The 19328-nt window shown below is 27.9% G+C and overlaps 2 protein-coding genes across 3 annotated transcripts in view; both read left to right on the top strand.

Annotated features, from left to right (window-relative positions):
* LOC111031975 (tyrosine-protein kinase transmembrane receptor Ror-like) overlaps positions 1 to 17364 on the top strand; it is a 73668-nt gene extending 56304 nt beyond the window's left edge. The window contains exons 2-16 of one of the 2 annotated variants that reach the window (XM_022312127.1): positions 455 to 557; positions 630 to 673; positions 2641 to 3009; positions 7067 to 7136; positions 8622 to 8721; positions 13338 to 13574; positions 13636 to 13792; positions 13861 to 14100; positions 14165 to 14319; positions 14383 to 14539; positions 14632 to 14952; positions 15201 to 15336; positions 15791 to 15923; positions 15990 to 16239; positions 17047 to 17364. In XM_022312127.1, coding sequence (XP_022167819.1) covers positions 455 to 557; positions 630 to 673; positions 2641 to 3009; positions 7067 to 7136; positions 8622 to 8721; positions 13338 to 13574; positions 13636 to 13792; positions 13861 to 14100; positions 14165 to 14319; positions 14383 to 14539; positions 14632 to 14952; positions 15201 to 15336; positions 15791 to 15923; positions 15990 to 16239; positions 17047 to 17069 — 2495 coding nt within the window. In that variant the 3' untranslated portion in view covers positions 17070 to 17364. Of the gene's footprint in view, positions 1 to 454; positions 558 to 629; positions 674 to 2640; positions 3010 to 7066; positions 7137 to 8621; positions 8722 to 13337; positions 13575 to 13635; positions 13793 to 13860; positions 14101 to 14164; positions 14320 to 14382; positions 14540 to 14631; positions 14953 to 15200; positions 15337 to 15790; positions 15924 to 15989 lie in introns of both variants that reach the window. The other variant, XM_022312126.1, reaches the window with a different exon arrangement.
* LOC111031976 lies at positions 11118 to 12401 on the top strand. The gene has a single exon (XM_022312129.1). It carries the CDS (start codon positions 11204 to 11206, stop codon positions 11972 to 11974), a length of 771 nt encoding a protein of 256 aa, XP_022167821.1. The 5' UTR covers positions 11118 to 11203; the 3' UTR covers positions 11975 to 12401.
* Positions 17365 to 19328: the final 1964 nt, after the last annotated feature.

The following is a 19328-nucleotide window of genomic DNA, read 5'->3' as shown; positions in this document are numbered from 1 at the left end:
TATATATTGTTATGTGTTTACTAGCTGTGCAGCATTGTTACAGTGTAGTAATTCTTCAATGACTGGTGACAGACCCACTACGTATAATATAATCATTTTCGTATACTTTGATACTTTGAGCAGTATATGACATAATATGTACATCGTATATGACAGCCTCCTTCACATTCCCAAGTTGGTCTGTGAGGATCAACCGATGAGCATATTATTATTTTTTTATCCTAAAATAAATCTGACTGTAATAAAGTCGCGACTGTATCATCACATTACATATTGTATCGAATTTATATTATACTACGGCTTGACGTTTTTATTGCATTTGCAATAAAATATATCATTGTAATACACACGGATTCAATAAAATATATTTAACAATGTACAATAATATGTATTATATCGCAATTTCGTTTTTTACATCCAACTAAATACGACGGTGACATTTTATTTTTTACAGTTTTCCCGGACGAAGGAGAACCGGCGCCAAACATCGAAGAATACAGTAGCATTACCAATTACGACGACTATGACACGGACACAAATTCTTCCACTGCTTACGAGTAATGAATTGATAATTACTTTGTAAAGAAATAACGTTTATTTTAATAATAATTGATTTTCATTTCATATAGAACTGACAACTCCGATGTACTTTTGCCGAAAGGGAACAAATCGAGTAAGTTTAGTTTATTTATTCGTTATTTGTTTTAGTATTAAATGAATTGAGAGATCTCGCTTCTCGCATAGTCTTAAAGTGAATTTCTTTTAAATATTTTTACAAGTACATTCTTGAAATGTATAGATAATTTATATTAAAAACGTATTTTATCACGCGGCCTGTGAATGCATTTAAGCAGAGATAAACGTAAATATATTATATGAATTGTAATTGTATAATAATATGTATAGGTACAAAAATTTACATTTCACACGACAAACTCGTCATAAACAACTTTTGAACTCTATATTGTAGAGTTCAATAGAATTAATAATGTATTAACTTTTAAAATTGTATAATATATTTTAATATATGCGTTTAACAAAGAATTATTCAATTTTACGGATCTATTCTGTATTACGAACAATATGAAGAACTACGTGTGTAAATCACCAAAATTGTTAAAGCCAGTATAATAAATAGCACCCAACGCATATATAAATATATACAGGAAGGTATAACAATAATAAAAAAATAACCTTTTTTTTTGTCATTTCAACCTTGATCATTGATGACTGATGAGTATAATTATTTTTATCATCTCTGTATTTGTATACGTCTCTTAATATATACATCTCTACATAATATTATGTAAATGTATCTTTATTGTTACTAAGAAATATATTCAAATAATATATTATACTTCGTTAAAAAATTTACTGAAACATAAACACATACTATAATACGGGTATTTGGTGGTGATACGATCTATAAAATGTACTCTTCTATACCTATAGTATATAACGATAACCTTCACCAGGTTAAGATAGTTTATAAAGATGTTGCTGATCAATTTTTAACGATTTAATTAGTGTAGCTGAACAAGTATTTAATTTTGTAGTTTAATGTTATACTATAACGTCTATAACTAATATTTATAGATCATGCGATTTAATTAACTCAAAAATTATACTTCAATTATTTTTGTAAGACCCCGCTCGATGGAATATACAAAACTTTATAATATTTATTGAATATACTTAATTGAAAATCCAAAAAATACAATTTGACTTTTACATTTATACTTTAAATCATTGCATTTTTTTTATAGTCACAATAATAAATAATAATAATATTTTTTATTTTTCTATTATAATTTATAATTAAATGTATTTCATGTTTTTTTCACAGTAAATACAGTATTTACTATGAATAATACTGAAATGACCAGTGTGTTATCTGAAAATAATGCAACAATAAATAATAAAATATAAAAAAGTCAAGTCGTCGATTCAAGCCAATTTTTTTAAGGAGTTTTATATAGGCAATTTTAAATACAAATTACGAAAAATTAATTTTTCTTATAAAAGTGAATGTATAACATGTTGCAATTTTTTGTGTTAGCAAAATGGCGGCTTTGCTTTTTAGCGCAGATAAAATTGTTTTATATTTCGTGTGAAAATTTGATACTTTGAATATAATATTATAGTAGAATTTTTATACATGTATTATGTAGATAAGTTATTAAATTATTATTATTTCATATTTGTAGTTATTTCCCACACAAAACCTTATTTTTTCTGTATATTTTCGTAATTATCCAACAATAATACTGCTATTAATAGTGTATATTCCAATTCCTACAATCATATGGTTATAATAAACATATTATTTAAATATGATGTTATAATTGCCTATTAAATCGTTTATCATGTATTACATACACCAGCAGCACCAATTAAAAGTGCTGTTATTTTATAAGTAAGACTACATTAATCATCATTCTTTTTCAATTTTTTTTTTTAATCTTAAGGTTTTAAAATCTTGTTTAGTATACTTTTAATATAATATTATGTAATATCCCAATGGTTTATGTCGCAGAGGGTATCTTTATCAATAAAAAAATGTATATATTAAGAAATACCATTATATTTTTTTAAACGCGTTAAAGTAATTTTTCAATTTTTGTCCGTCGTTCCAAACAGGCGTCTTGCATTTCGTCCGCCAACTGAACAACATCACGAGGGACTCGGGCAAATCGGTTAAGCTCAACTGTGAGGTGACCGGTGAGCCGCCTCCGCTAAGGATCCAATGGTACATGAACGAGGTGCCGGTCGGAGGTCCAGACGGCGCTGGGGGAAGTTTCGGTGGTGACGGCGGAAACAGCGAGAAAAAGTCCAAGCCCCGACTGACGGTCAAGCGGTTTCAGTCCAGGCACAAGAATGGTCTCGGGTCTAGGTTGCGAATCAACAAGCTAGAGGTGCACGACAAAGGATTTTTCACGTGCAAGGCTACAAATGGCATTGAGGAAATACAGTCCACCGCAATACTCATCGTCAAAGTCAACCGTTTCAGTGAGTCTGAAAATTATGTATATTTTGTAATTTAAGTATATGTTTACTGATCTATGTACTATAGTAAAGGGTAGCGAAAATATGGGGGAGAGGGAGAGTCAAAAGGCGAAACTCTGGCACTCCACAATATATATGCACTGCAGCTAATGTAAAATAAATTGAACAATACAATTGAATAACCGTGGCGAACCGATGATGTCTTCCAGTATCCTCCTCGCATATAACTGTATATATACACTATAGTGGGTGATGCTATTCTACAGTCTTATTCCTTAAAAGTTCTGTCGATGCAGTATAAATTATAATTGACATAAAATCATTAACATTCAGTTTGAGTCGGTGAAACTGCCTAGAATCACTGTAGTTTGTTTGTAAATACGTTGTATTGATATTTAATAATATTATATTAATTCGTTATGTTATTGCCACTGTTTGCAATTGCCGAATGTCCGCGGAAACAGGGTACACTTCATCACTCGTTATCCACTAAATAATTGTGAATTCTGTTTGAGAGACATTAAACTAAACTAATGGATCATACATTTCTATAATTTACAATTTTTTTAACTCATATATTTTGCGCGGGCTCAACACAGCTTAATGTTTTTTTTAACGGTAACCCTTATTTTGAATATCATTTTTGGAACGATCCTTTTTTCCAAGTAATTTTAATCTATCAACTTGTACTCTAAACTCGAAATTGGCAAAATTAGCTTAATGTCCGGCAAACAGAATTGAAAATCATTTACAGGGTAATGAGCAGGGCTCGTAAGTTCATGCACTAAAAAAAGCACAAATAAGCATGCATTCATGCACTAAAAATTGGCAAAATATGCATTAAAATATGCACTAAAAAGTTCGAAAATATGCATTTAAATGCCCTTACATTTTTAAATTATGCACTCAAAATATGCATTATGTAAAATATTTATGAGCAAATTTTAAAATAATAAGAATATATCCATTAATTTTAAAAGTATTTTATTCCTTTTAATTTTTATATATTTAACAACCAAAATTAATAAAATGAATACTTGTGAAGTTCATATAATCATATGGATTTGTCATCTTTATTGATTTTAATTAGGTAGTCATTTTTTGTCTAATTTTTGTACACCATTATCCTGCACCTACAATGAAAATATTTGGAATGAAATATTAGTTATTTGACATTTTCACGACTCTTACAGTTAAACAACTCATCGACGACTGGCGTGTGCAAGAACACTACATACCTGACACCTGTACATGCTTGCACAGGTATCGTTTCGACGACGGAATTGTTTCCGCGGTACTAAGTAAAACGCATAAAATCTAAATAGGGAAATACTAGAAAAGTCAGTAGTCACACGAAAATCAAAATAAATCAAAACACTATCATTCAGTAAACGGGAAAGTAAATAAGATACAAGAAACATTTCAAATATTTTTCTTAACAATTTTTTTATGAAATAATATGCGCTATAAACTCTAAAAAAACGATTATATGCCAAATATGCCTTTACACCTAAAACATGCAAAAACATGCATTATTAAACTTCATATTATTATTACTATTGTTATGAAACGGATTTGTATCTCAGTTAGCATATTTTTCTGTGTAGCAAAAAAAACATGCAAATGCATGAACTTACGAGCCCTGGTAATGAGTAATAAAGTGTTCTCTGTTTCCGCGGGTACAGTGTGCGTTCTTGGGCAAATGATATAGTTATGTGTTTTTAACAGTTTGTTTTTACAATACCTATATAATATATACAATATACATGAACTCGAATGCAACGTACCATTTTCTAAGCTTGAGTAATTCAAAAGTTATGCTATGTATACGTTTCGCAAGAATATATATAATTTTATGCCATACCGATTAATGAACGAATTTACGTTGTTATTATGCTGATTAATCACATGAGTAAACTTGCGAAAGAGTAGTAAGTATAGCAGTTTTCGAAACTGTGGAATAATCTACTTCTATGAAGTTTTTACTCATTTAAGTTGTATTTACTGGAACATGTACTAAATATATTATTTACCTTTGAGTACAACTATATCGGAACTACAGTAATACTTGTTTGTTGTAGAAAAAAAAATAAAAACGAATATCTAAAGAATACATTATATTGTATAAAAATGCATTTCTCACAGCAGTTTATCCAAGCTCACCTAGTATCATTATAATTTTATAACCATACAATTTACATGATATTATACAGATATTCCCAATCGTTTTAGACTCACGGAATCCTATAGAGTATAGGATACCTATTATACTAAACAGTAAACATTGTAGTGAAATAATTTTATTTTTATTTTTATTATACTCTGTAGGTAATACCTACGTAAATATATTTAAAAAAATAAAAATCAAACTATATTATATTTATATAAATCCAAGTTGGAAGCACCCTCATTGGGAAGTGGGAACCTCTGATGTAATACGATGTAGTTCAGTTCAAAACATTTTTACACTCATATTGTTTAAATATTTCTAGGCTGCTTTTGTAAAAATATGGAAAAAATCACCCCTTTTATATAATAAATTATATGAAGGACTGAAACGAAACATTTGGTAGCATATAAAAGTCGGCTGAGATAAATAACTATACCCACTAACCTTAATCCTAAGTAAATCCCGTTGACTCATTTATGGTTATAACAAATAATATGCATTACAACATAACGTGTGTCGGTTGATTTTAGATCCAAACGTGATGGTAATAAAACTGTTGTCTTAACTGCTACCTTCCCATTACACAATTTTGAAGTTAGGTAGGTAGGTATCTACCTAATCTATACAACAAAACGATATGTTATTGCGAAAAGTCGTAATCACTCCAAAAGCTGAATAATAATAAATACATCGATGGGTACGCAGAACATTGAATACACAATTAATTGTATTAAGTAGAAATAGAATAAATTTATTTGGCAGATGCCGCGATCTAATAAAATTATCAAGTACTTTGTGTAAGGATATCCTTGAAATATGTATTTATAAATTGTACCTTACATTATGTTTACCATATTTTACCTATCTATCCATAACCTGCCGAGGAAATATTGCAATATTATAACAAAAAGGGAATAGCAATATCTCAATATAAATAAGTATAATATACCTATAGGTCCTAGCTAGATATTAATAGGGTTTTATAATTTACTGAAACTGCTAACCACTGGCGCCTCAAAACAAGGTATACCTGATACCAGAAAAATAAACTCAAGCTGAATGTTTTAATTATTATACATGTTTTGTTTATCGCTCCGATATAATATTTTACAACTTGCATTTTCGGGGTGTATTCAGCATTCAGTATTTATTTTGTTTGTTCAGTAACCCAAATCTACCGAGTGCGACTATTATCGTCGCTAATTGCAGATACGGCCATTAATTGGAACTGCACCTTATATATGCACGCTTCGTGATGCGTTCTAACATTATTCAGGGTTAAGGATGAAACTAGACCGCATCGCAATTATACTCATGTACATAAACAACTCAGTACTCACCTCCATTGGCAGTAACAAATGACCGAAATATTTATGTGTACGTGTGCCTCCAACACGTGTATGTGCCTATAGAATGTATAATTATGTCAGCGGACTATATGTGGAGGAGAATGCCGTACACGACTGCAGCCTGCTGCAGTGAAACCTATATACACACATTTTAGTCATTTTAATGTAATATTAATCATCCTATTTTCCTAAGTCAATATTATATTACACATGTATATATCTTTTGGGTGGAGTTGCAGGGCGTCACTAGCCGATTGCGGCATACTGGTAGGTAGGTAGCCAGGTAGGTAGGTAGGTACGATTTAGTCTCAGGCAGTGTTCATTATTAATTATTTTCGTTTTACATAAGCCCTGCATATTATACATAATATAGGTACTTAATATATTATTATAGTTGTTGAGACATTTTTAAACTTAATTAATAACATTCATTAATATTTAGTCGGCACGTGCGTATTTTACATATTATTATAACTAATACATACCTAATATTATACTAGAGTTTAATCAATTTTATTTTAATCGACATTTTATTTTATAGGCCACGATGAATCCAGTATAGACATACCTCATTTCGGATTTTCAAACCAGTATCCGGTAGTTCTTGAAGGGTAAGTCATGATTTTACGATATCTCATTTTATAGCGTATTATAGCTGACTGGGTTTGTGCCACTATTTTATGAAAGTTTCTCAGCCTCTAAAAAAATTGGTGGTATAATCAAATTATTAAATATTATATAGATTCAAATAGAAATTAGTTTTTTTTATATTAAACACTTACAAAAAATTATAAATAGGTAATAACAATTTAATAATAAATATTCGAAGAAATTTATATACTTATATACAGTTATAAGGCAGAGGCAAAACTCTGCAATGTGTTTTTCAAAATATCAAGTATAGGTGTTTCTCGGACATTTTTGTTGCTCATTTGGACATTCACTGCAAATGTTCCACATTTTGTGTGTGGGCCCCAGAGTCAGGGTCCTCGAAAATGTATTTATATAGGATTAACTTGTTTAGTTGAAATCCTTTCAAACGATTAACACTCTCTTCTCAGCTGAAAAAAATTTATTTTTGATTATTAGATTGGTTTTTGATGAATATTATACACGCCATATTGATTATGTCTATGGATGGCGGGACGTTAAAATGTTCACGTGTCCGGGCGTGGCAATAATCGTATTTAGTTTGAATATTATTTTATTCATTTCAAAACCTATGTATATAATTCTGGTTGATACGAACTCGATTTGTTGCCGGTGAGCGTGAACGCGAGTAGACTTAATTCTTATCTTAAAAACCGTGGTTAAATCGTTTTAGATTATTTTTGAGTACTGACAGTACCGTCGTAAAACGTTGAGCAAGACTTGTTCACTAAATCGTCCAATCATTTGCAATACATTTTTTTATAGTTCGAACGAATCGATTTTCAACTGGGTCTTAATACAATAAATTAGAATATTTAATAACATTAATTATGAATTATAAAGAGTATTACATTTCATAATCAATAATGGTAATACGTACTGCATCAACCATTTGAAAATTGAATTTGCCGCCGTTCGGTCTGATAAAATCATACCAAAGACGTTGTAGAAACTTACGTGACGATTATGGAATGGGTACGATCAACCACCATAATAATATACCAGCGCATGCGCGCCAAATTGTATACAAAAATTATTGTAGTATCAGCTTACATTAGTGAAATAAGATTATATTCTAAATAATATTTATTATGTCAATATTCAATATTCATTAATCATTATTTAACCATAATTGTGATTTATTAATGCAATTAATATTGATGAAATGTTCATTGCAAGATGATTAAATTGTTTCTGTAGAAATATTTTCTTCTTATTTGTCAATTGTCTAATGTCTACTCAATGGATGTATTCATAGATTAATAATAGTCATTACTTTTGTATTTTATGATGTCTATCCACAATATTATGTTTAACTTGATTTTCCTACTTATAACAACTAATTTAGTATGTTGTGCTGAACACCGCATCAAAAAGTATTTAAAGATTATTGATTGAACATGTTTTACAGTCACTTATGGTTTGATTAAAATTATTGTTTTTAGGGAAACCAAAATCAATTCACACCTTGGAATCAATGAACAGCCAAGCCCACTCGAAACTATTCCAGAGCTCAGTCAAGTTTTAACTCACCCAATATGTCAAGTAAGTTTTAACAAACCTTATTTATTATAGGTGTTGAACATGTCTTTTGATTGTTGATATTAGATTATTTATAAGAATCCTTTAAAATTTTAACTTGAATGCAATTAAGTTCTAAACTATATATATTTTTGTAGAAACTATTAAAATTGTAATTTTGTTTTTGAAAGTATACAATGATAAAGTATAAAAATAATTTTAATAAATCATTTTCTATGGCGACTAAAACATAATCATTTTATATTAAGTTGGACATCATATTTAGTTATAGTTTAATATTAATTGTTTATGTAAAAAAGTGTGCATACCACAAGAATGGATGTGAGAAGTAAAACTTCTTATGCAGTTATATCAAGAAATAATAGGACAATTTCAGTTTTTTTTAAAACAAAAGTATTACCTATTTTTTTTTATCTAAAAAAACAAAATTTCAATTTTATTTGTTGGAACACGTTATTGTATATTTAGAATATTAATAAATTAAAATTAAAAAATTATATTTCTTCAGTTTCCATTAGTTGATTCTCAGTTGACCCAATCGGCTTATGATAACTAAAATAGGATATTAAGTGTTTTTTTGATGGAGTTAATTATTGAAATGCCATGTAAAGACAGTGTCAATTGTTGTGCCCCATTTTGTAGTTGGTATTGCAGGATATGCAAACTTATATAAAGTTCCCCTTTCCTCGACTAGTGCTGAATCAGGCGATATTCAAGTTTATTTCCACTTTAAAGTGCTGTACTTTCATGGTTATATACTAAGAATGTTTTATCTAAATCATCATTTGAACTAGTAGGTAGTTTGTAACTTAGTGTACTGAGTATAATAGATCCATAATAATGGGTTACAAAAAATGGGGACTAGGTATAATAATTTGAAAATTGTAGTAATTTATTAATCCATCAATATTTATAATTTATGAAAATGGTCCAAGTATAATGAATAAATACTAAATCTAATATTTTATCTATTTTATATTTTTGTAAAATTGTTTTTAAGGACTATTATTCTTAAGAGGACGCCACACCCGCATGTGTTGTCTCTATCTTACAAATATACAACAAAGCAAAAACTATTTTATGCGGGATAGAACCACTCAGTCTGTAGTTCTTGTAGCTACATCAAAAGTGTACACAGTATAGAAGATAATATTTTCTGTGTTAGGTATAGCGTTTTTTAATTGTCTGGTATCATTAATAGGAAAAAGTTATTATAATTTATAAATCTGATATTTTCATGTTTTCCAAGTTAAAAAACTTTTGATATATTGTTGTTAGCCAAAACATCAAACATTTATCACACAGTAGAAATTCTCTATTTATGGTGAAAATTTGGTTTCTTTGTTGTTACTGTTGTCTTCTTGGTTCTTTCCCTTGCGAAACAGTTTTTGCTATGTTTTAAACTTGCAAGACGGATACAATACATGTGAGTGTGGTGTCCTCTCAATGTAAATATTTGAATAACTGGAAAACTACTCGTTCAAATTGTAATTAGGTTGATCAACATTTTAAAAATAGAAGTTTGTATTGCCACTAGACAAAGTACAAATAATCTCAATAGATAGAAAATATGGTTCTAAGTAGGTATATTTAAAAATTCCGAAAATTTTAATAAATACATTATAAATGAAAAATGGGTTTGAGCATTTTGGGTGAAACCCTATGGTATATATTATGTATATTTTTTAATAGCATGATTCTTGCTGTGTGAATTGAAAATTATCATATCTTTGAACTATTTTAAATATTATGTAAAAAATGTATTGTTTATTTAAAGACCTAGATTAACAATAAAGAATTGAGCTATTAAATTCTTTAAAGTAAGTATCGACAGTATCTTTTACCAATACTTAAAACGGTACAGAATTTATGGTTATAATTGAAACAAATATGATCGTGGTAAAATGTATACTCAATGACAAATCAAATAAATTTATTTAACTTAAGATTTGATAATTTTCATGAATATTATACTAGTGCTACATTAGAAAAAATGTATTGAAAAAGGCATTTTTTTATGTGGACAAATATTTTACATCCTGCTATGTATTAATACAACTGTTTTTCATATTTATTTATCTTTGGATTGTAAAGAAAAACAAGTGTTTAGGTACTTAAGTGCCTATGAGTTATACCGTTTAATGAAATAAATGTTTAAAATTTAATATTTTTAACAAAAATTTTAAATAATATATTAAAGTAAAAACTTTGTGGGAATGCACTAAAAGTTACTGAAAAATTAAATATAAACATTATGTTAATTGTTATTAATTTAAATGAATCAATTATGTTCTTTGTATAAACACCTGGATAAGGTTAAACATTTGTTTTCTCTTTTTTCTAGTTACTAATTTTTGCAAGTTGTTAATAACAATTATTAAGTCTACATTATAAATAAATGTATTTTTACTGTCTTGGTATAGTACTCTTTTGGAATTGTTTCTAATAAATTTGTAGTTTCTTTAAAAAGTTTAAAATAAGTCCAATGTATACCATATTATTATCCTTGTTTTTTACTACTATTGTAATATGCAACTCAGTTAATGATAATGACTCTGAAAATAACAACCCGTTTTGGATTAATCCATGTGGCTACAACACAAATAATGCTGAAGACTATGATGATTCTGATGCTGGTATCATGGACCGTATTTTGACTATAGCTAAACAATGTCAAAATAATATTAATCCGTTTAAATCTCAGTACATCCAACAAACATTCAATACTGATTATGATGCTCATTATAGTAGATGGACAAATGAAAATAATAGTTGGATGACTTCCCGACTTCTAGATAAAGCTGAAGATGATATGACACAATCATGGTTGAATTCCCGTTCATTTCCCAGTGAATTAAAATACAGTTATGAAGTATTGCAACGAGTGTCTGTTGGCTTTGAAATTCTGCTAGATGATGCAAGTAAAAGTGGTTCTTTGGAAAATCAATTTAACAATAATTTTACTACATGTAAGAATGATTTACAACAACTTTTATGTGAGATCAGTGATGACATTGATGTTACACATCAAGAAAGACCAAAAGATATTACTAGAGATGAAGTTCCTAATGAAGTCCGAGAAGAAACGAGCTCTGCTAAGAGGAATCTTACAAACTCTATAATTTTTCGAGATTATATGATTACCATTAAGTATGTAAAAAATACCTATGATTATTTAAGAAGCAAATGTAATAATAATTGGTATCAAACCAAACCATGGTATAAAAAAGCTCACCCTCGTCGTCGTACTTATTAATTTATTTTTTTACTCATCTGTCAAAACAATTAATTCCATTAATCACTGTACTTAGTTTTTTTTTATTGCATAATAAATAAAAATATATTTGGTTTTTTTAAATCTATAATATGATCTTTTGGAATAACCCAATGGCTCTCAAAAGAAGAGACAAAGTTGTATTAAATCGCCTCAGAATAGGTCATACACACTACACACATGGTCATCTAATGAAAAAAGAGCTACCAAGAACATGTCTTACATGGAGATATCCAACCTCAATCTAACATATCATTATCAAATGTTGAAACACACAAGAGGCCCAACAAAAATACAATATACCTGAACACATTCACGAAGTTGTAGGCCCTGACGAAGAACCAATCAAAAATATATTTTTTACTTATGAAAGATATTGGATTGTCTAATTTAATTTAAACTATTTAAGTAGCATATCATGTAAAACGTCTTTGATTGTCGCGTTATTGATGCTTTCTTTTTTAGTAAAAAATTTTTTTTTTTTTAAAAAAAAAAAAATTTTTTAAAAATATTTTTTTTAAAATCCTACAACTTTTGTAAAAAATTTTTTTTTTTAAATATGATCTTTTAAGACTTTCTAATCCAATGTATTAGTTTTATATATTATAGATATTAAAACCAATATATAATTTTCAGAAAGATTGTAAAATTGTTTATTTTAGGATCTTGAAATAAATATTATTTAAATTGTATGAGCTGTTTATGAAGTTGAAACAATTTTTATACTATACTTTGTAGAATTTATATAATCCTAGTAAATTAAAAAATGTTTTCCAATATATATTATATTTTCAATGTCTACACTCATATAATATTCATAAGTATTTACTAGAAATATTTTCCTTAAATAGTTAGACTATATTTGATTTGTACATATCTAATTTAATTTCAGTTTGGAACAATTTTGAATTACAATTTGTTGTATTTTATTCATATTTAAATGATAAACTGATTTCACCTTTTTATAATTTTAAATTTTAAATAATATAAGATAAGAGAATATAGAGAAGATAATATAGGATACCAATAAGAGTCAAGACATGTTTTCTATTGTTAAAATCGAATTACAATATTTGACAAAACTATTGCTCAAATATTGTTAAATAGTCGTTCTAGTGTTACTTAATTATTATAAATATAAATAAAACCTGTACCTTAATATCAATTTTTGTCAGAGTTCATAAACTGTTCTAACACATTTACTCAAGTAGAAGTTATAATTTTAATTTTAATATTGTTATTGTAAGCTTAAAATTGTAAAAAATAACTGAATATACTAATAAATATTTATTTTTTAATTCTAAATTTATTACCTAGTTTATAATAAAATATATTTTTATTTTAGATGTACCAAGGATCACATTGTTCAAAATACCTTCAAGGTAAAAATGTTTATATTCCAGCCAATTCTTCACAGGCACTTATTGAAGGAAACCTAAGCTCAGCTTTTAAAGTAATTTCACGATCTACTGATATGACTCCTGGTTGTGCAAAATATGCTCTTCCTTCCATTTGTCATACTGCATATCCGTTATGTAGAAAGGATCGGACCATACCTAAGCCATTGCTTGTGTGCCAAGAGGTTTGTTTATCTAATTCAATACCGAACAGCTTTTATATTATTTATACAATTATTGATGCAGGACTGTGAACTATTGGAAAACGACATTTGTAGTCAAGAGCATGCAATCGCCAAAAAACATCATTTGCTTGGGCGTTTTGTTAATTTACCTAACTGTTCTTCTTTACCAAAAACTGATTGTTTTGAACTTGGTATTGAAAAACCAGAAGTTAACGAAGGTAAAAAACAAATAGACTGTAAACTATTATTAATTAGCACATTTTATGAATTTATTTTTGTTTTTCAGATGAAAAGTGTTATTGGGGACTAGGAGTATCATATCGTGGCACAATATCATCATATCAAAATCTATCGTGTGTCCGTTGGAGTCAGCAATTAATTGTAAAAACATCTGATTATAAGGAACTACAGGGAGGTCATCGTTTCTGCCGAAATCCAGGATCTGAAGAAAGTGAACCTTGGTGTGTTGTTGAAATGCCAGACACAGGGCAAATGAAAAAAGTGATATGTGATGTACCACATTGCAGTGAGTTATTTTATAGAGGAAAAATAGCAAATGGTTTTATTTAAAATTGTCATGTTATGATTAGTGAGAACTCTTCAATTACCAATTTTCATCGTAAGCACAGTCAGTATTTCTTTATTTGTTGTACTGGTGATAATGGTAATTTGCTGTATTCGAAGAAAAAGTAAGCGACGGAATTCAGCAATACGCCGTAGACTGCCACCTTACACAAATCAAAAAGTAGTTGAATACAATAAAAACATGCATATCAACATATAACATATTTTTAATTTTTATTTACAGCAAGACATTGTAAAAGGTAAGACAAATGGTCTAGAATTATCATCGCTAATACCAGGCTCGAGTGCTTCAAGTCAAAAATCTGATAAGTACTGTAAAGTTAGACAATATGCTTTGGGTGAAATTACATTTTTACAAGAAATTGGTGAAGGTGCTTTTGGTATGTATTTTCATTTCAAATATATTAAATTATTTACATATATATTTATTCTTAATTAAATATGAATTTAATTTCATAAAATATTTAAATAGGAAAAGTTTTCAAAGGTCAAGTGGCTAACGATATGGGTACCATAATTATGGTAGCCATTAAGACATTAAAAGAAGGTGCAAGCGCTAAGACTGCAGCAGACTTTAAACGTGAAACTGATTTAATGGGAGAACTACGACATCCAAATGTGGTTTGCTTGGTAGGCATGTGTTCACGTCCAGCATGTTTATTGTTTGAATATATGGTTGGTGGTGACTTACATGAATTCCTTATGGCCCGTTCTCCACATTCACCTAACTCCCCAATAGCACCACCACTTAACCAAGCAGACTTCATGTATATTGCTACCCAGATAGCTTCAGGTTAGTATTATTTACTATAATTATCGTTATTACTTGTAGCTATACTCTGTCTAGCTAGAGAACACTCTGAGGCCTAGCAAAAATCAGTTTTTCTGAGCATTCCCACATGACACTTTGCCAAAGTGGTGGAAATCAATCTCAATGGCAGTGTCACATGTGTATAAACAGAATCCTTGTGTTTTCTCACTGGGCAGAGTATAATATATTTTAGTGAATGCATTTAATTATTATATCATCATTGTATATAGGAATGGAATACTTATGTGGCCATCATTATGTGCACAGAGATTTAGCTGCTAGAAATTGTTTAGTCGCTGAAAATCTTACAGTGAAAATATCAGATTTTGGTCTTTCAAGGGACATTTATTCGTCTGATTATTACAGGTTTGATATTGTATATATTTATAAGGTTTATTCATTATACATTGTGATATTTTATATTATGCGCTTTTTATTTTCAAATATTCATTCATTTTATTCCATATTTAATGAATAAATCTCCTAAAGTTACATTATTTTTTAAACAAAATAAAATATTTTACACTTATTAGCAGTTAATACAAATGACAAAATGAATGTTTCTTCTTTGTAATTAATTATATTTTAATTAGTAAAATAGTACTAAAAATATATTATGTTCTGTGTAATAAACAATAATTGATCTGTCTTGTTCAGGATATTATTTTAAATTAAATTCCTATGAAATGTATTTTTTGAAATTAAGAAATTTCAATTTTACCTAACTATTAAGTCTTAAAATTGATTAAATACTTAAAAAAATTATTAAGATATTGTTTAATTTTAAGCAATTATTATATTTCTAATTTTGCATTTACAGAGTACAATCAAAATCGTTATTACCTGTTCGATGGATGCCACCTGAATCAATTCTGTATGGTAAATTTACAACCGAATCTGATGTTTGGAGTTTTGGTGTAGTATTATGGGAAGTTTACAGCTATGGTTTACAAGTAAATATTTTCATCTTTGTTAAAAATAATTACCATTGTAAACCATTATGTTATTTTATTCTTTAGCCATATTATGGATATAGCAATCAGGAAGTAATTGAAATGATTCGTTCACGTCAACTACTTCCGTGTCCTCAAGAATGTCCATCAAGAATGTACTCGCTTATGATGGAGTGTTGGCACGATGCACCTGTACGACGACCTAATTTCACAGAAATCCACTCTCGACTCAGGCAATGGGCAGCCATGTCTGTATCGGCAGCACCCACCATGACATACTCAATGGTGCGCCCTGGAAGTCAATCTGATCGCACAGGTTCGTCAAATGTGTCATCCACTTGTAGGCCAGTCAACATATGAGTCACTAAAGTCTATTCTCATGTAGAAATCTCCTTACATAAATATCAAATATTACAACATATAGTTGACTATCTGATTGCATTTCTCTGATCAATTACAACATAATATATAAATGTAAATTTTCATAAAATCATAATTCGACAATTGATGTGTTGTACAAATATTAAAATAATATTTGCTTTATGCTTAATCTAGTTGTTAAATTACAGAATTTTGTATTCATAAAAGTTAATTTCATCTAAAGGCAACAAATTTAGTTAGTGTTAATAATTATTTATTCAACATATATTGCTATTTATAAATAACGTGTTTTCTTTTTTCTTATAAAAATTTCATTTAATTTTTAATTAATTTAAATGTGATTAATATTAGAGAAGAAATTTGCTTTATGAATTACACTTAACCATAAACACTTTTTTTGTAAACATTCAAGTAATTATTATAATTTATAAGTTAATGAAAAATTTAATTCTTTTACAAAAATATGGTGTAAAAAATTAATTGGCATGTACTAGGTGATTATTAACAATTAAACACTTAAACATTAACATTGTCATTTATCATTCTATGAGCAATATTCATGACACTGTTTATGGATGCGCAAACAACAATCGTACTTCAATAATTCAAACTTCAAACACCAAACACCAATTTCATTATGACAAATAGATTGCTTCAAATTATTTATAAGACATTGAATTAAAAATTGCATTTAAATATCGAAATTCCACTGTATTAACTATGGCAATCGCTTACGTTACAGGTGTTGCTCGTGTTCAATATTAAAACAATTATTTGATCATATTCTTCTGTAACATCACAAGAATTCATAATTAACCGTCTTCCACAAGCCAAGTTTTATTCGTGCCATACATTTATTGTTTGTTCAAACTAATTTTTCTTGTGTATACTCCATCTGCCGTGTTCAACAAATTCATTCATGTCTGGGAATAGGAAACGTTTTGCTTTTAAATCACGGGTGAAAACACCAGTGAACCATTGAATTCTTATTAACTGTAATATGGTTGTGTTAATTTTGTTAGAGTTGTGACGTTGTTGAAATAGTAATTTTTCTTGTACCTATTTATAACTTTCTACTTATATTATTATTACTTGTCAGATGTACATAAGTGTTTTTATTGTACATACACAAATAATGTATTATATAATTTATTAATTATTACCTTTGTATTATTTTGTATATTTTGACTAATAATAATAAGTATATAATATTGTTTACTTGGTAATATTATAATTCTTTAAGAATTAATTACATTTTTCTATTATAAAATTATGTATAACTATCTTTACTTAAAATCAAATGTCGTAAGAGTAATGTGTAAATTTTTTTTTATACTCATATTGTAACGGTACACTCTAGTCTACTTAATGTTTTAGCGTGTAAACATAACTTAAAATATAAAGACTGTTGAAAATGTTTTCAAAGAAACCGCTATTATACTTGTGTTTTTATTTATATTTTACAGAATAATTATAATATATGTATCCAAATAAAAGTGTTTCAATTATTGAGAACATAATGTTAGTATATTACCTAAATTAAATCCCTTGTCTATCAAAAAAAAATGATCCTAGAATATTGCAGCAATTACGACCCACTATTTTACTTTATCATTTTATAGATTCAAAAAACTCAAACTTTTATAAGTCTGTAGAATTTATTTAAACATTTATTTTGTATTGTGTAATATACACTTTTATTTTCACTTAAAACTCATACATCTGTAGTTTCCTTATTCTTTTTTGAAAATGTATTTTTGACAATTTTTTTTCATGATAAAATATTGAAATATTTTTTAAAATAATATGTAAAATACATTAGAACAAAGTCAATAATTTACAAATTATAAATTATTTGCAATTTGTTCTATGAAATCTTGTTCATTGTACAAATGTTATACTACTTTTCATATGTCAATAAACACATCTCATACAAAAAAATAGAATGACTCATACAGTATGAACAGATTTTGTAGAATAATAACTTAAAATTAGTCTAAATATGTTGAAAATTACATTATACATAGAAAATAAATGTACATGTAATGGCAACAAGTTTCAACAATTAATATTTTTGGAAAAACAACATACAATTTCTTCAAAAAAATTGTACAAATGTAGCTTTGATAGTTTAAAATTCTAATAAGATGATTTATGATGAACAACCAAGTATCTAATTTTCAAGCTTTGACTGCGCGTACATTTTTTTTATGGGTATTATAAGAAAAAAAGGTGTCATTCATATTTATACAGCTAAGGATGCGCAAGGTATTTTAATTAAATGTATTTTTTTATGTAAAAACATTGTTATTTGTATTTTAAATACATTTGAAAAAACAAAATAAATAACAACTCATTAAAGTTCTCAAGTTTGAATTTTGATCCAATTATGAAATAATAACAAGCTATACTTTTCCACATAATAATATTAAGATAAATATATAGTATACTATACTGTATGCTGTAGGACGTAGACGGTATACCGATAACATTGACTTATTGACTATATGTCATAAAGTAATACGATTCTTATTCTTTACTCTTTTCTTTGCTATGTGATGTAGTCGTGATTTTTTACGCAGCATTCTTATCTAAATATTATCTGCCATGTGCCAGACCGAACAGGCCTATATAAATGACTTAAAATTAGTTACAATATTATTAAAATTTCATTGTTAAAGTAGATATTGATAGCAGAATTTCAAAAGTTTCTACATTTATAAGAAAATCACAAAAATCATTTAAGTAAAGAGAGTTAAATAGTTTTTGTATTTTTGAAAATAAAATGTTGGTAAAATCTGAACTTAAAATGCACATAGAAAATGTATGCTGTCCTTAATTTTTTATTTTCATTAAGGACAACTTATGAGAAATGTTGTTTTTAATTTTCAAGTATTAGGTATTAAGTACTAAAAAATTATTGTATAAATATTTGTATGGTTTTAACTCAAAAAATATTGACAATTTTTCAATATTTATAAACTTCTGTAAGAACAACTTACAGTGTAATAAATGTTTGTGATT

The sequence above is a fragment of the Myzus persicae genome, unplaced genomic scaffold (assembly GCF_001856785.1).
Source record: "Myzus persicae strain clone G006 unplaced genomic scaffold, MPER_G0061.0, whole genome shotgun sequence".
Taxonomy (NCBI): domain Eukaryota; kingdom Metazoa; phylum Arthropoda; class Insecta; order Hemiptera; family Aphididae; genus Myzus; species Myzus persicae.
The sequence above is the reverse complement of the archived record's forward strand: the minus strand, read 5'-3'. Positions and strand labels throughout refer to the sequence as shown.

Bases quoted from the DNA above. Each gene is read 5' to 3' on its own strand.
- LOC111031976 (XM_022312129.1), top strand. From the start codon at position 11,204: ATGTATACCATATTATTATCCTTGTTTTTTACTACTATTGTAATATGC.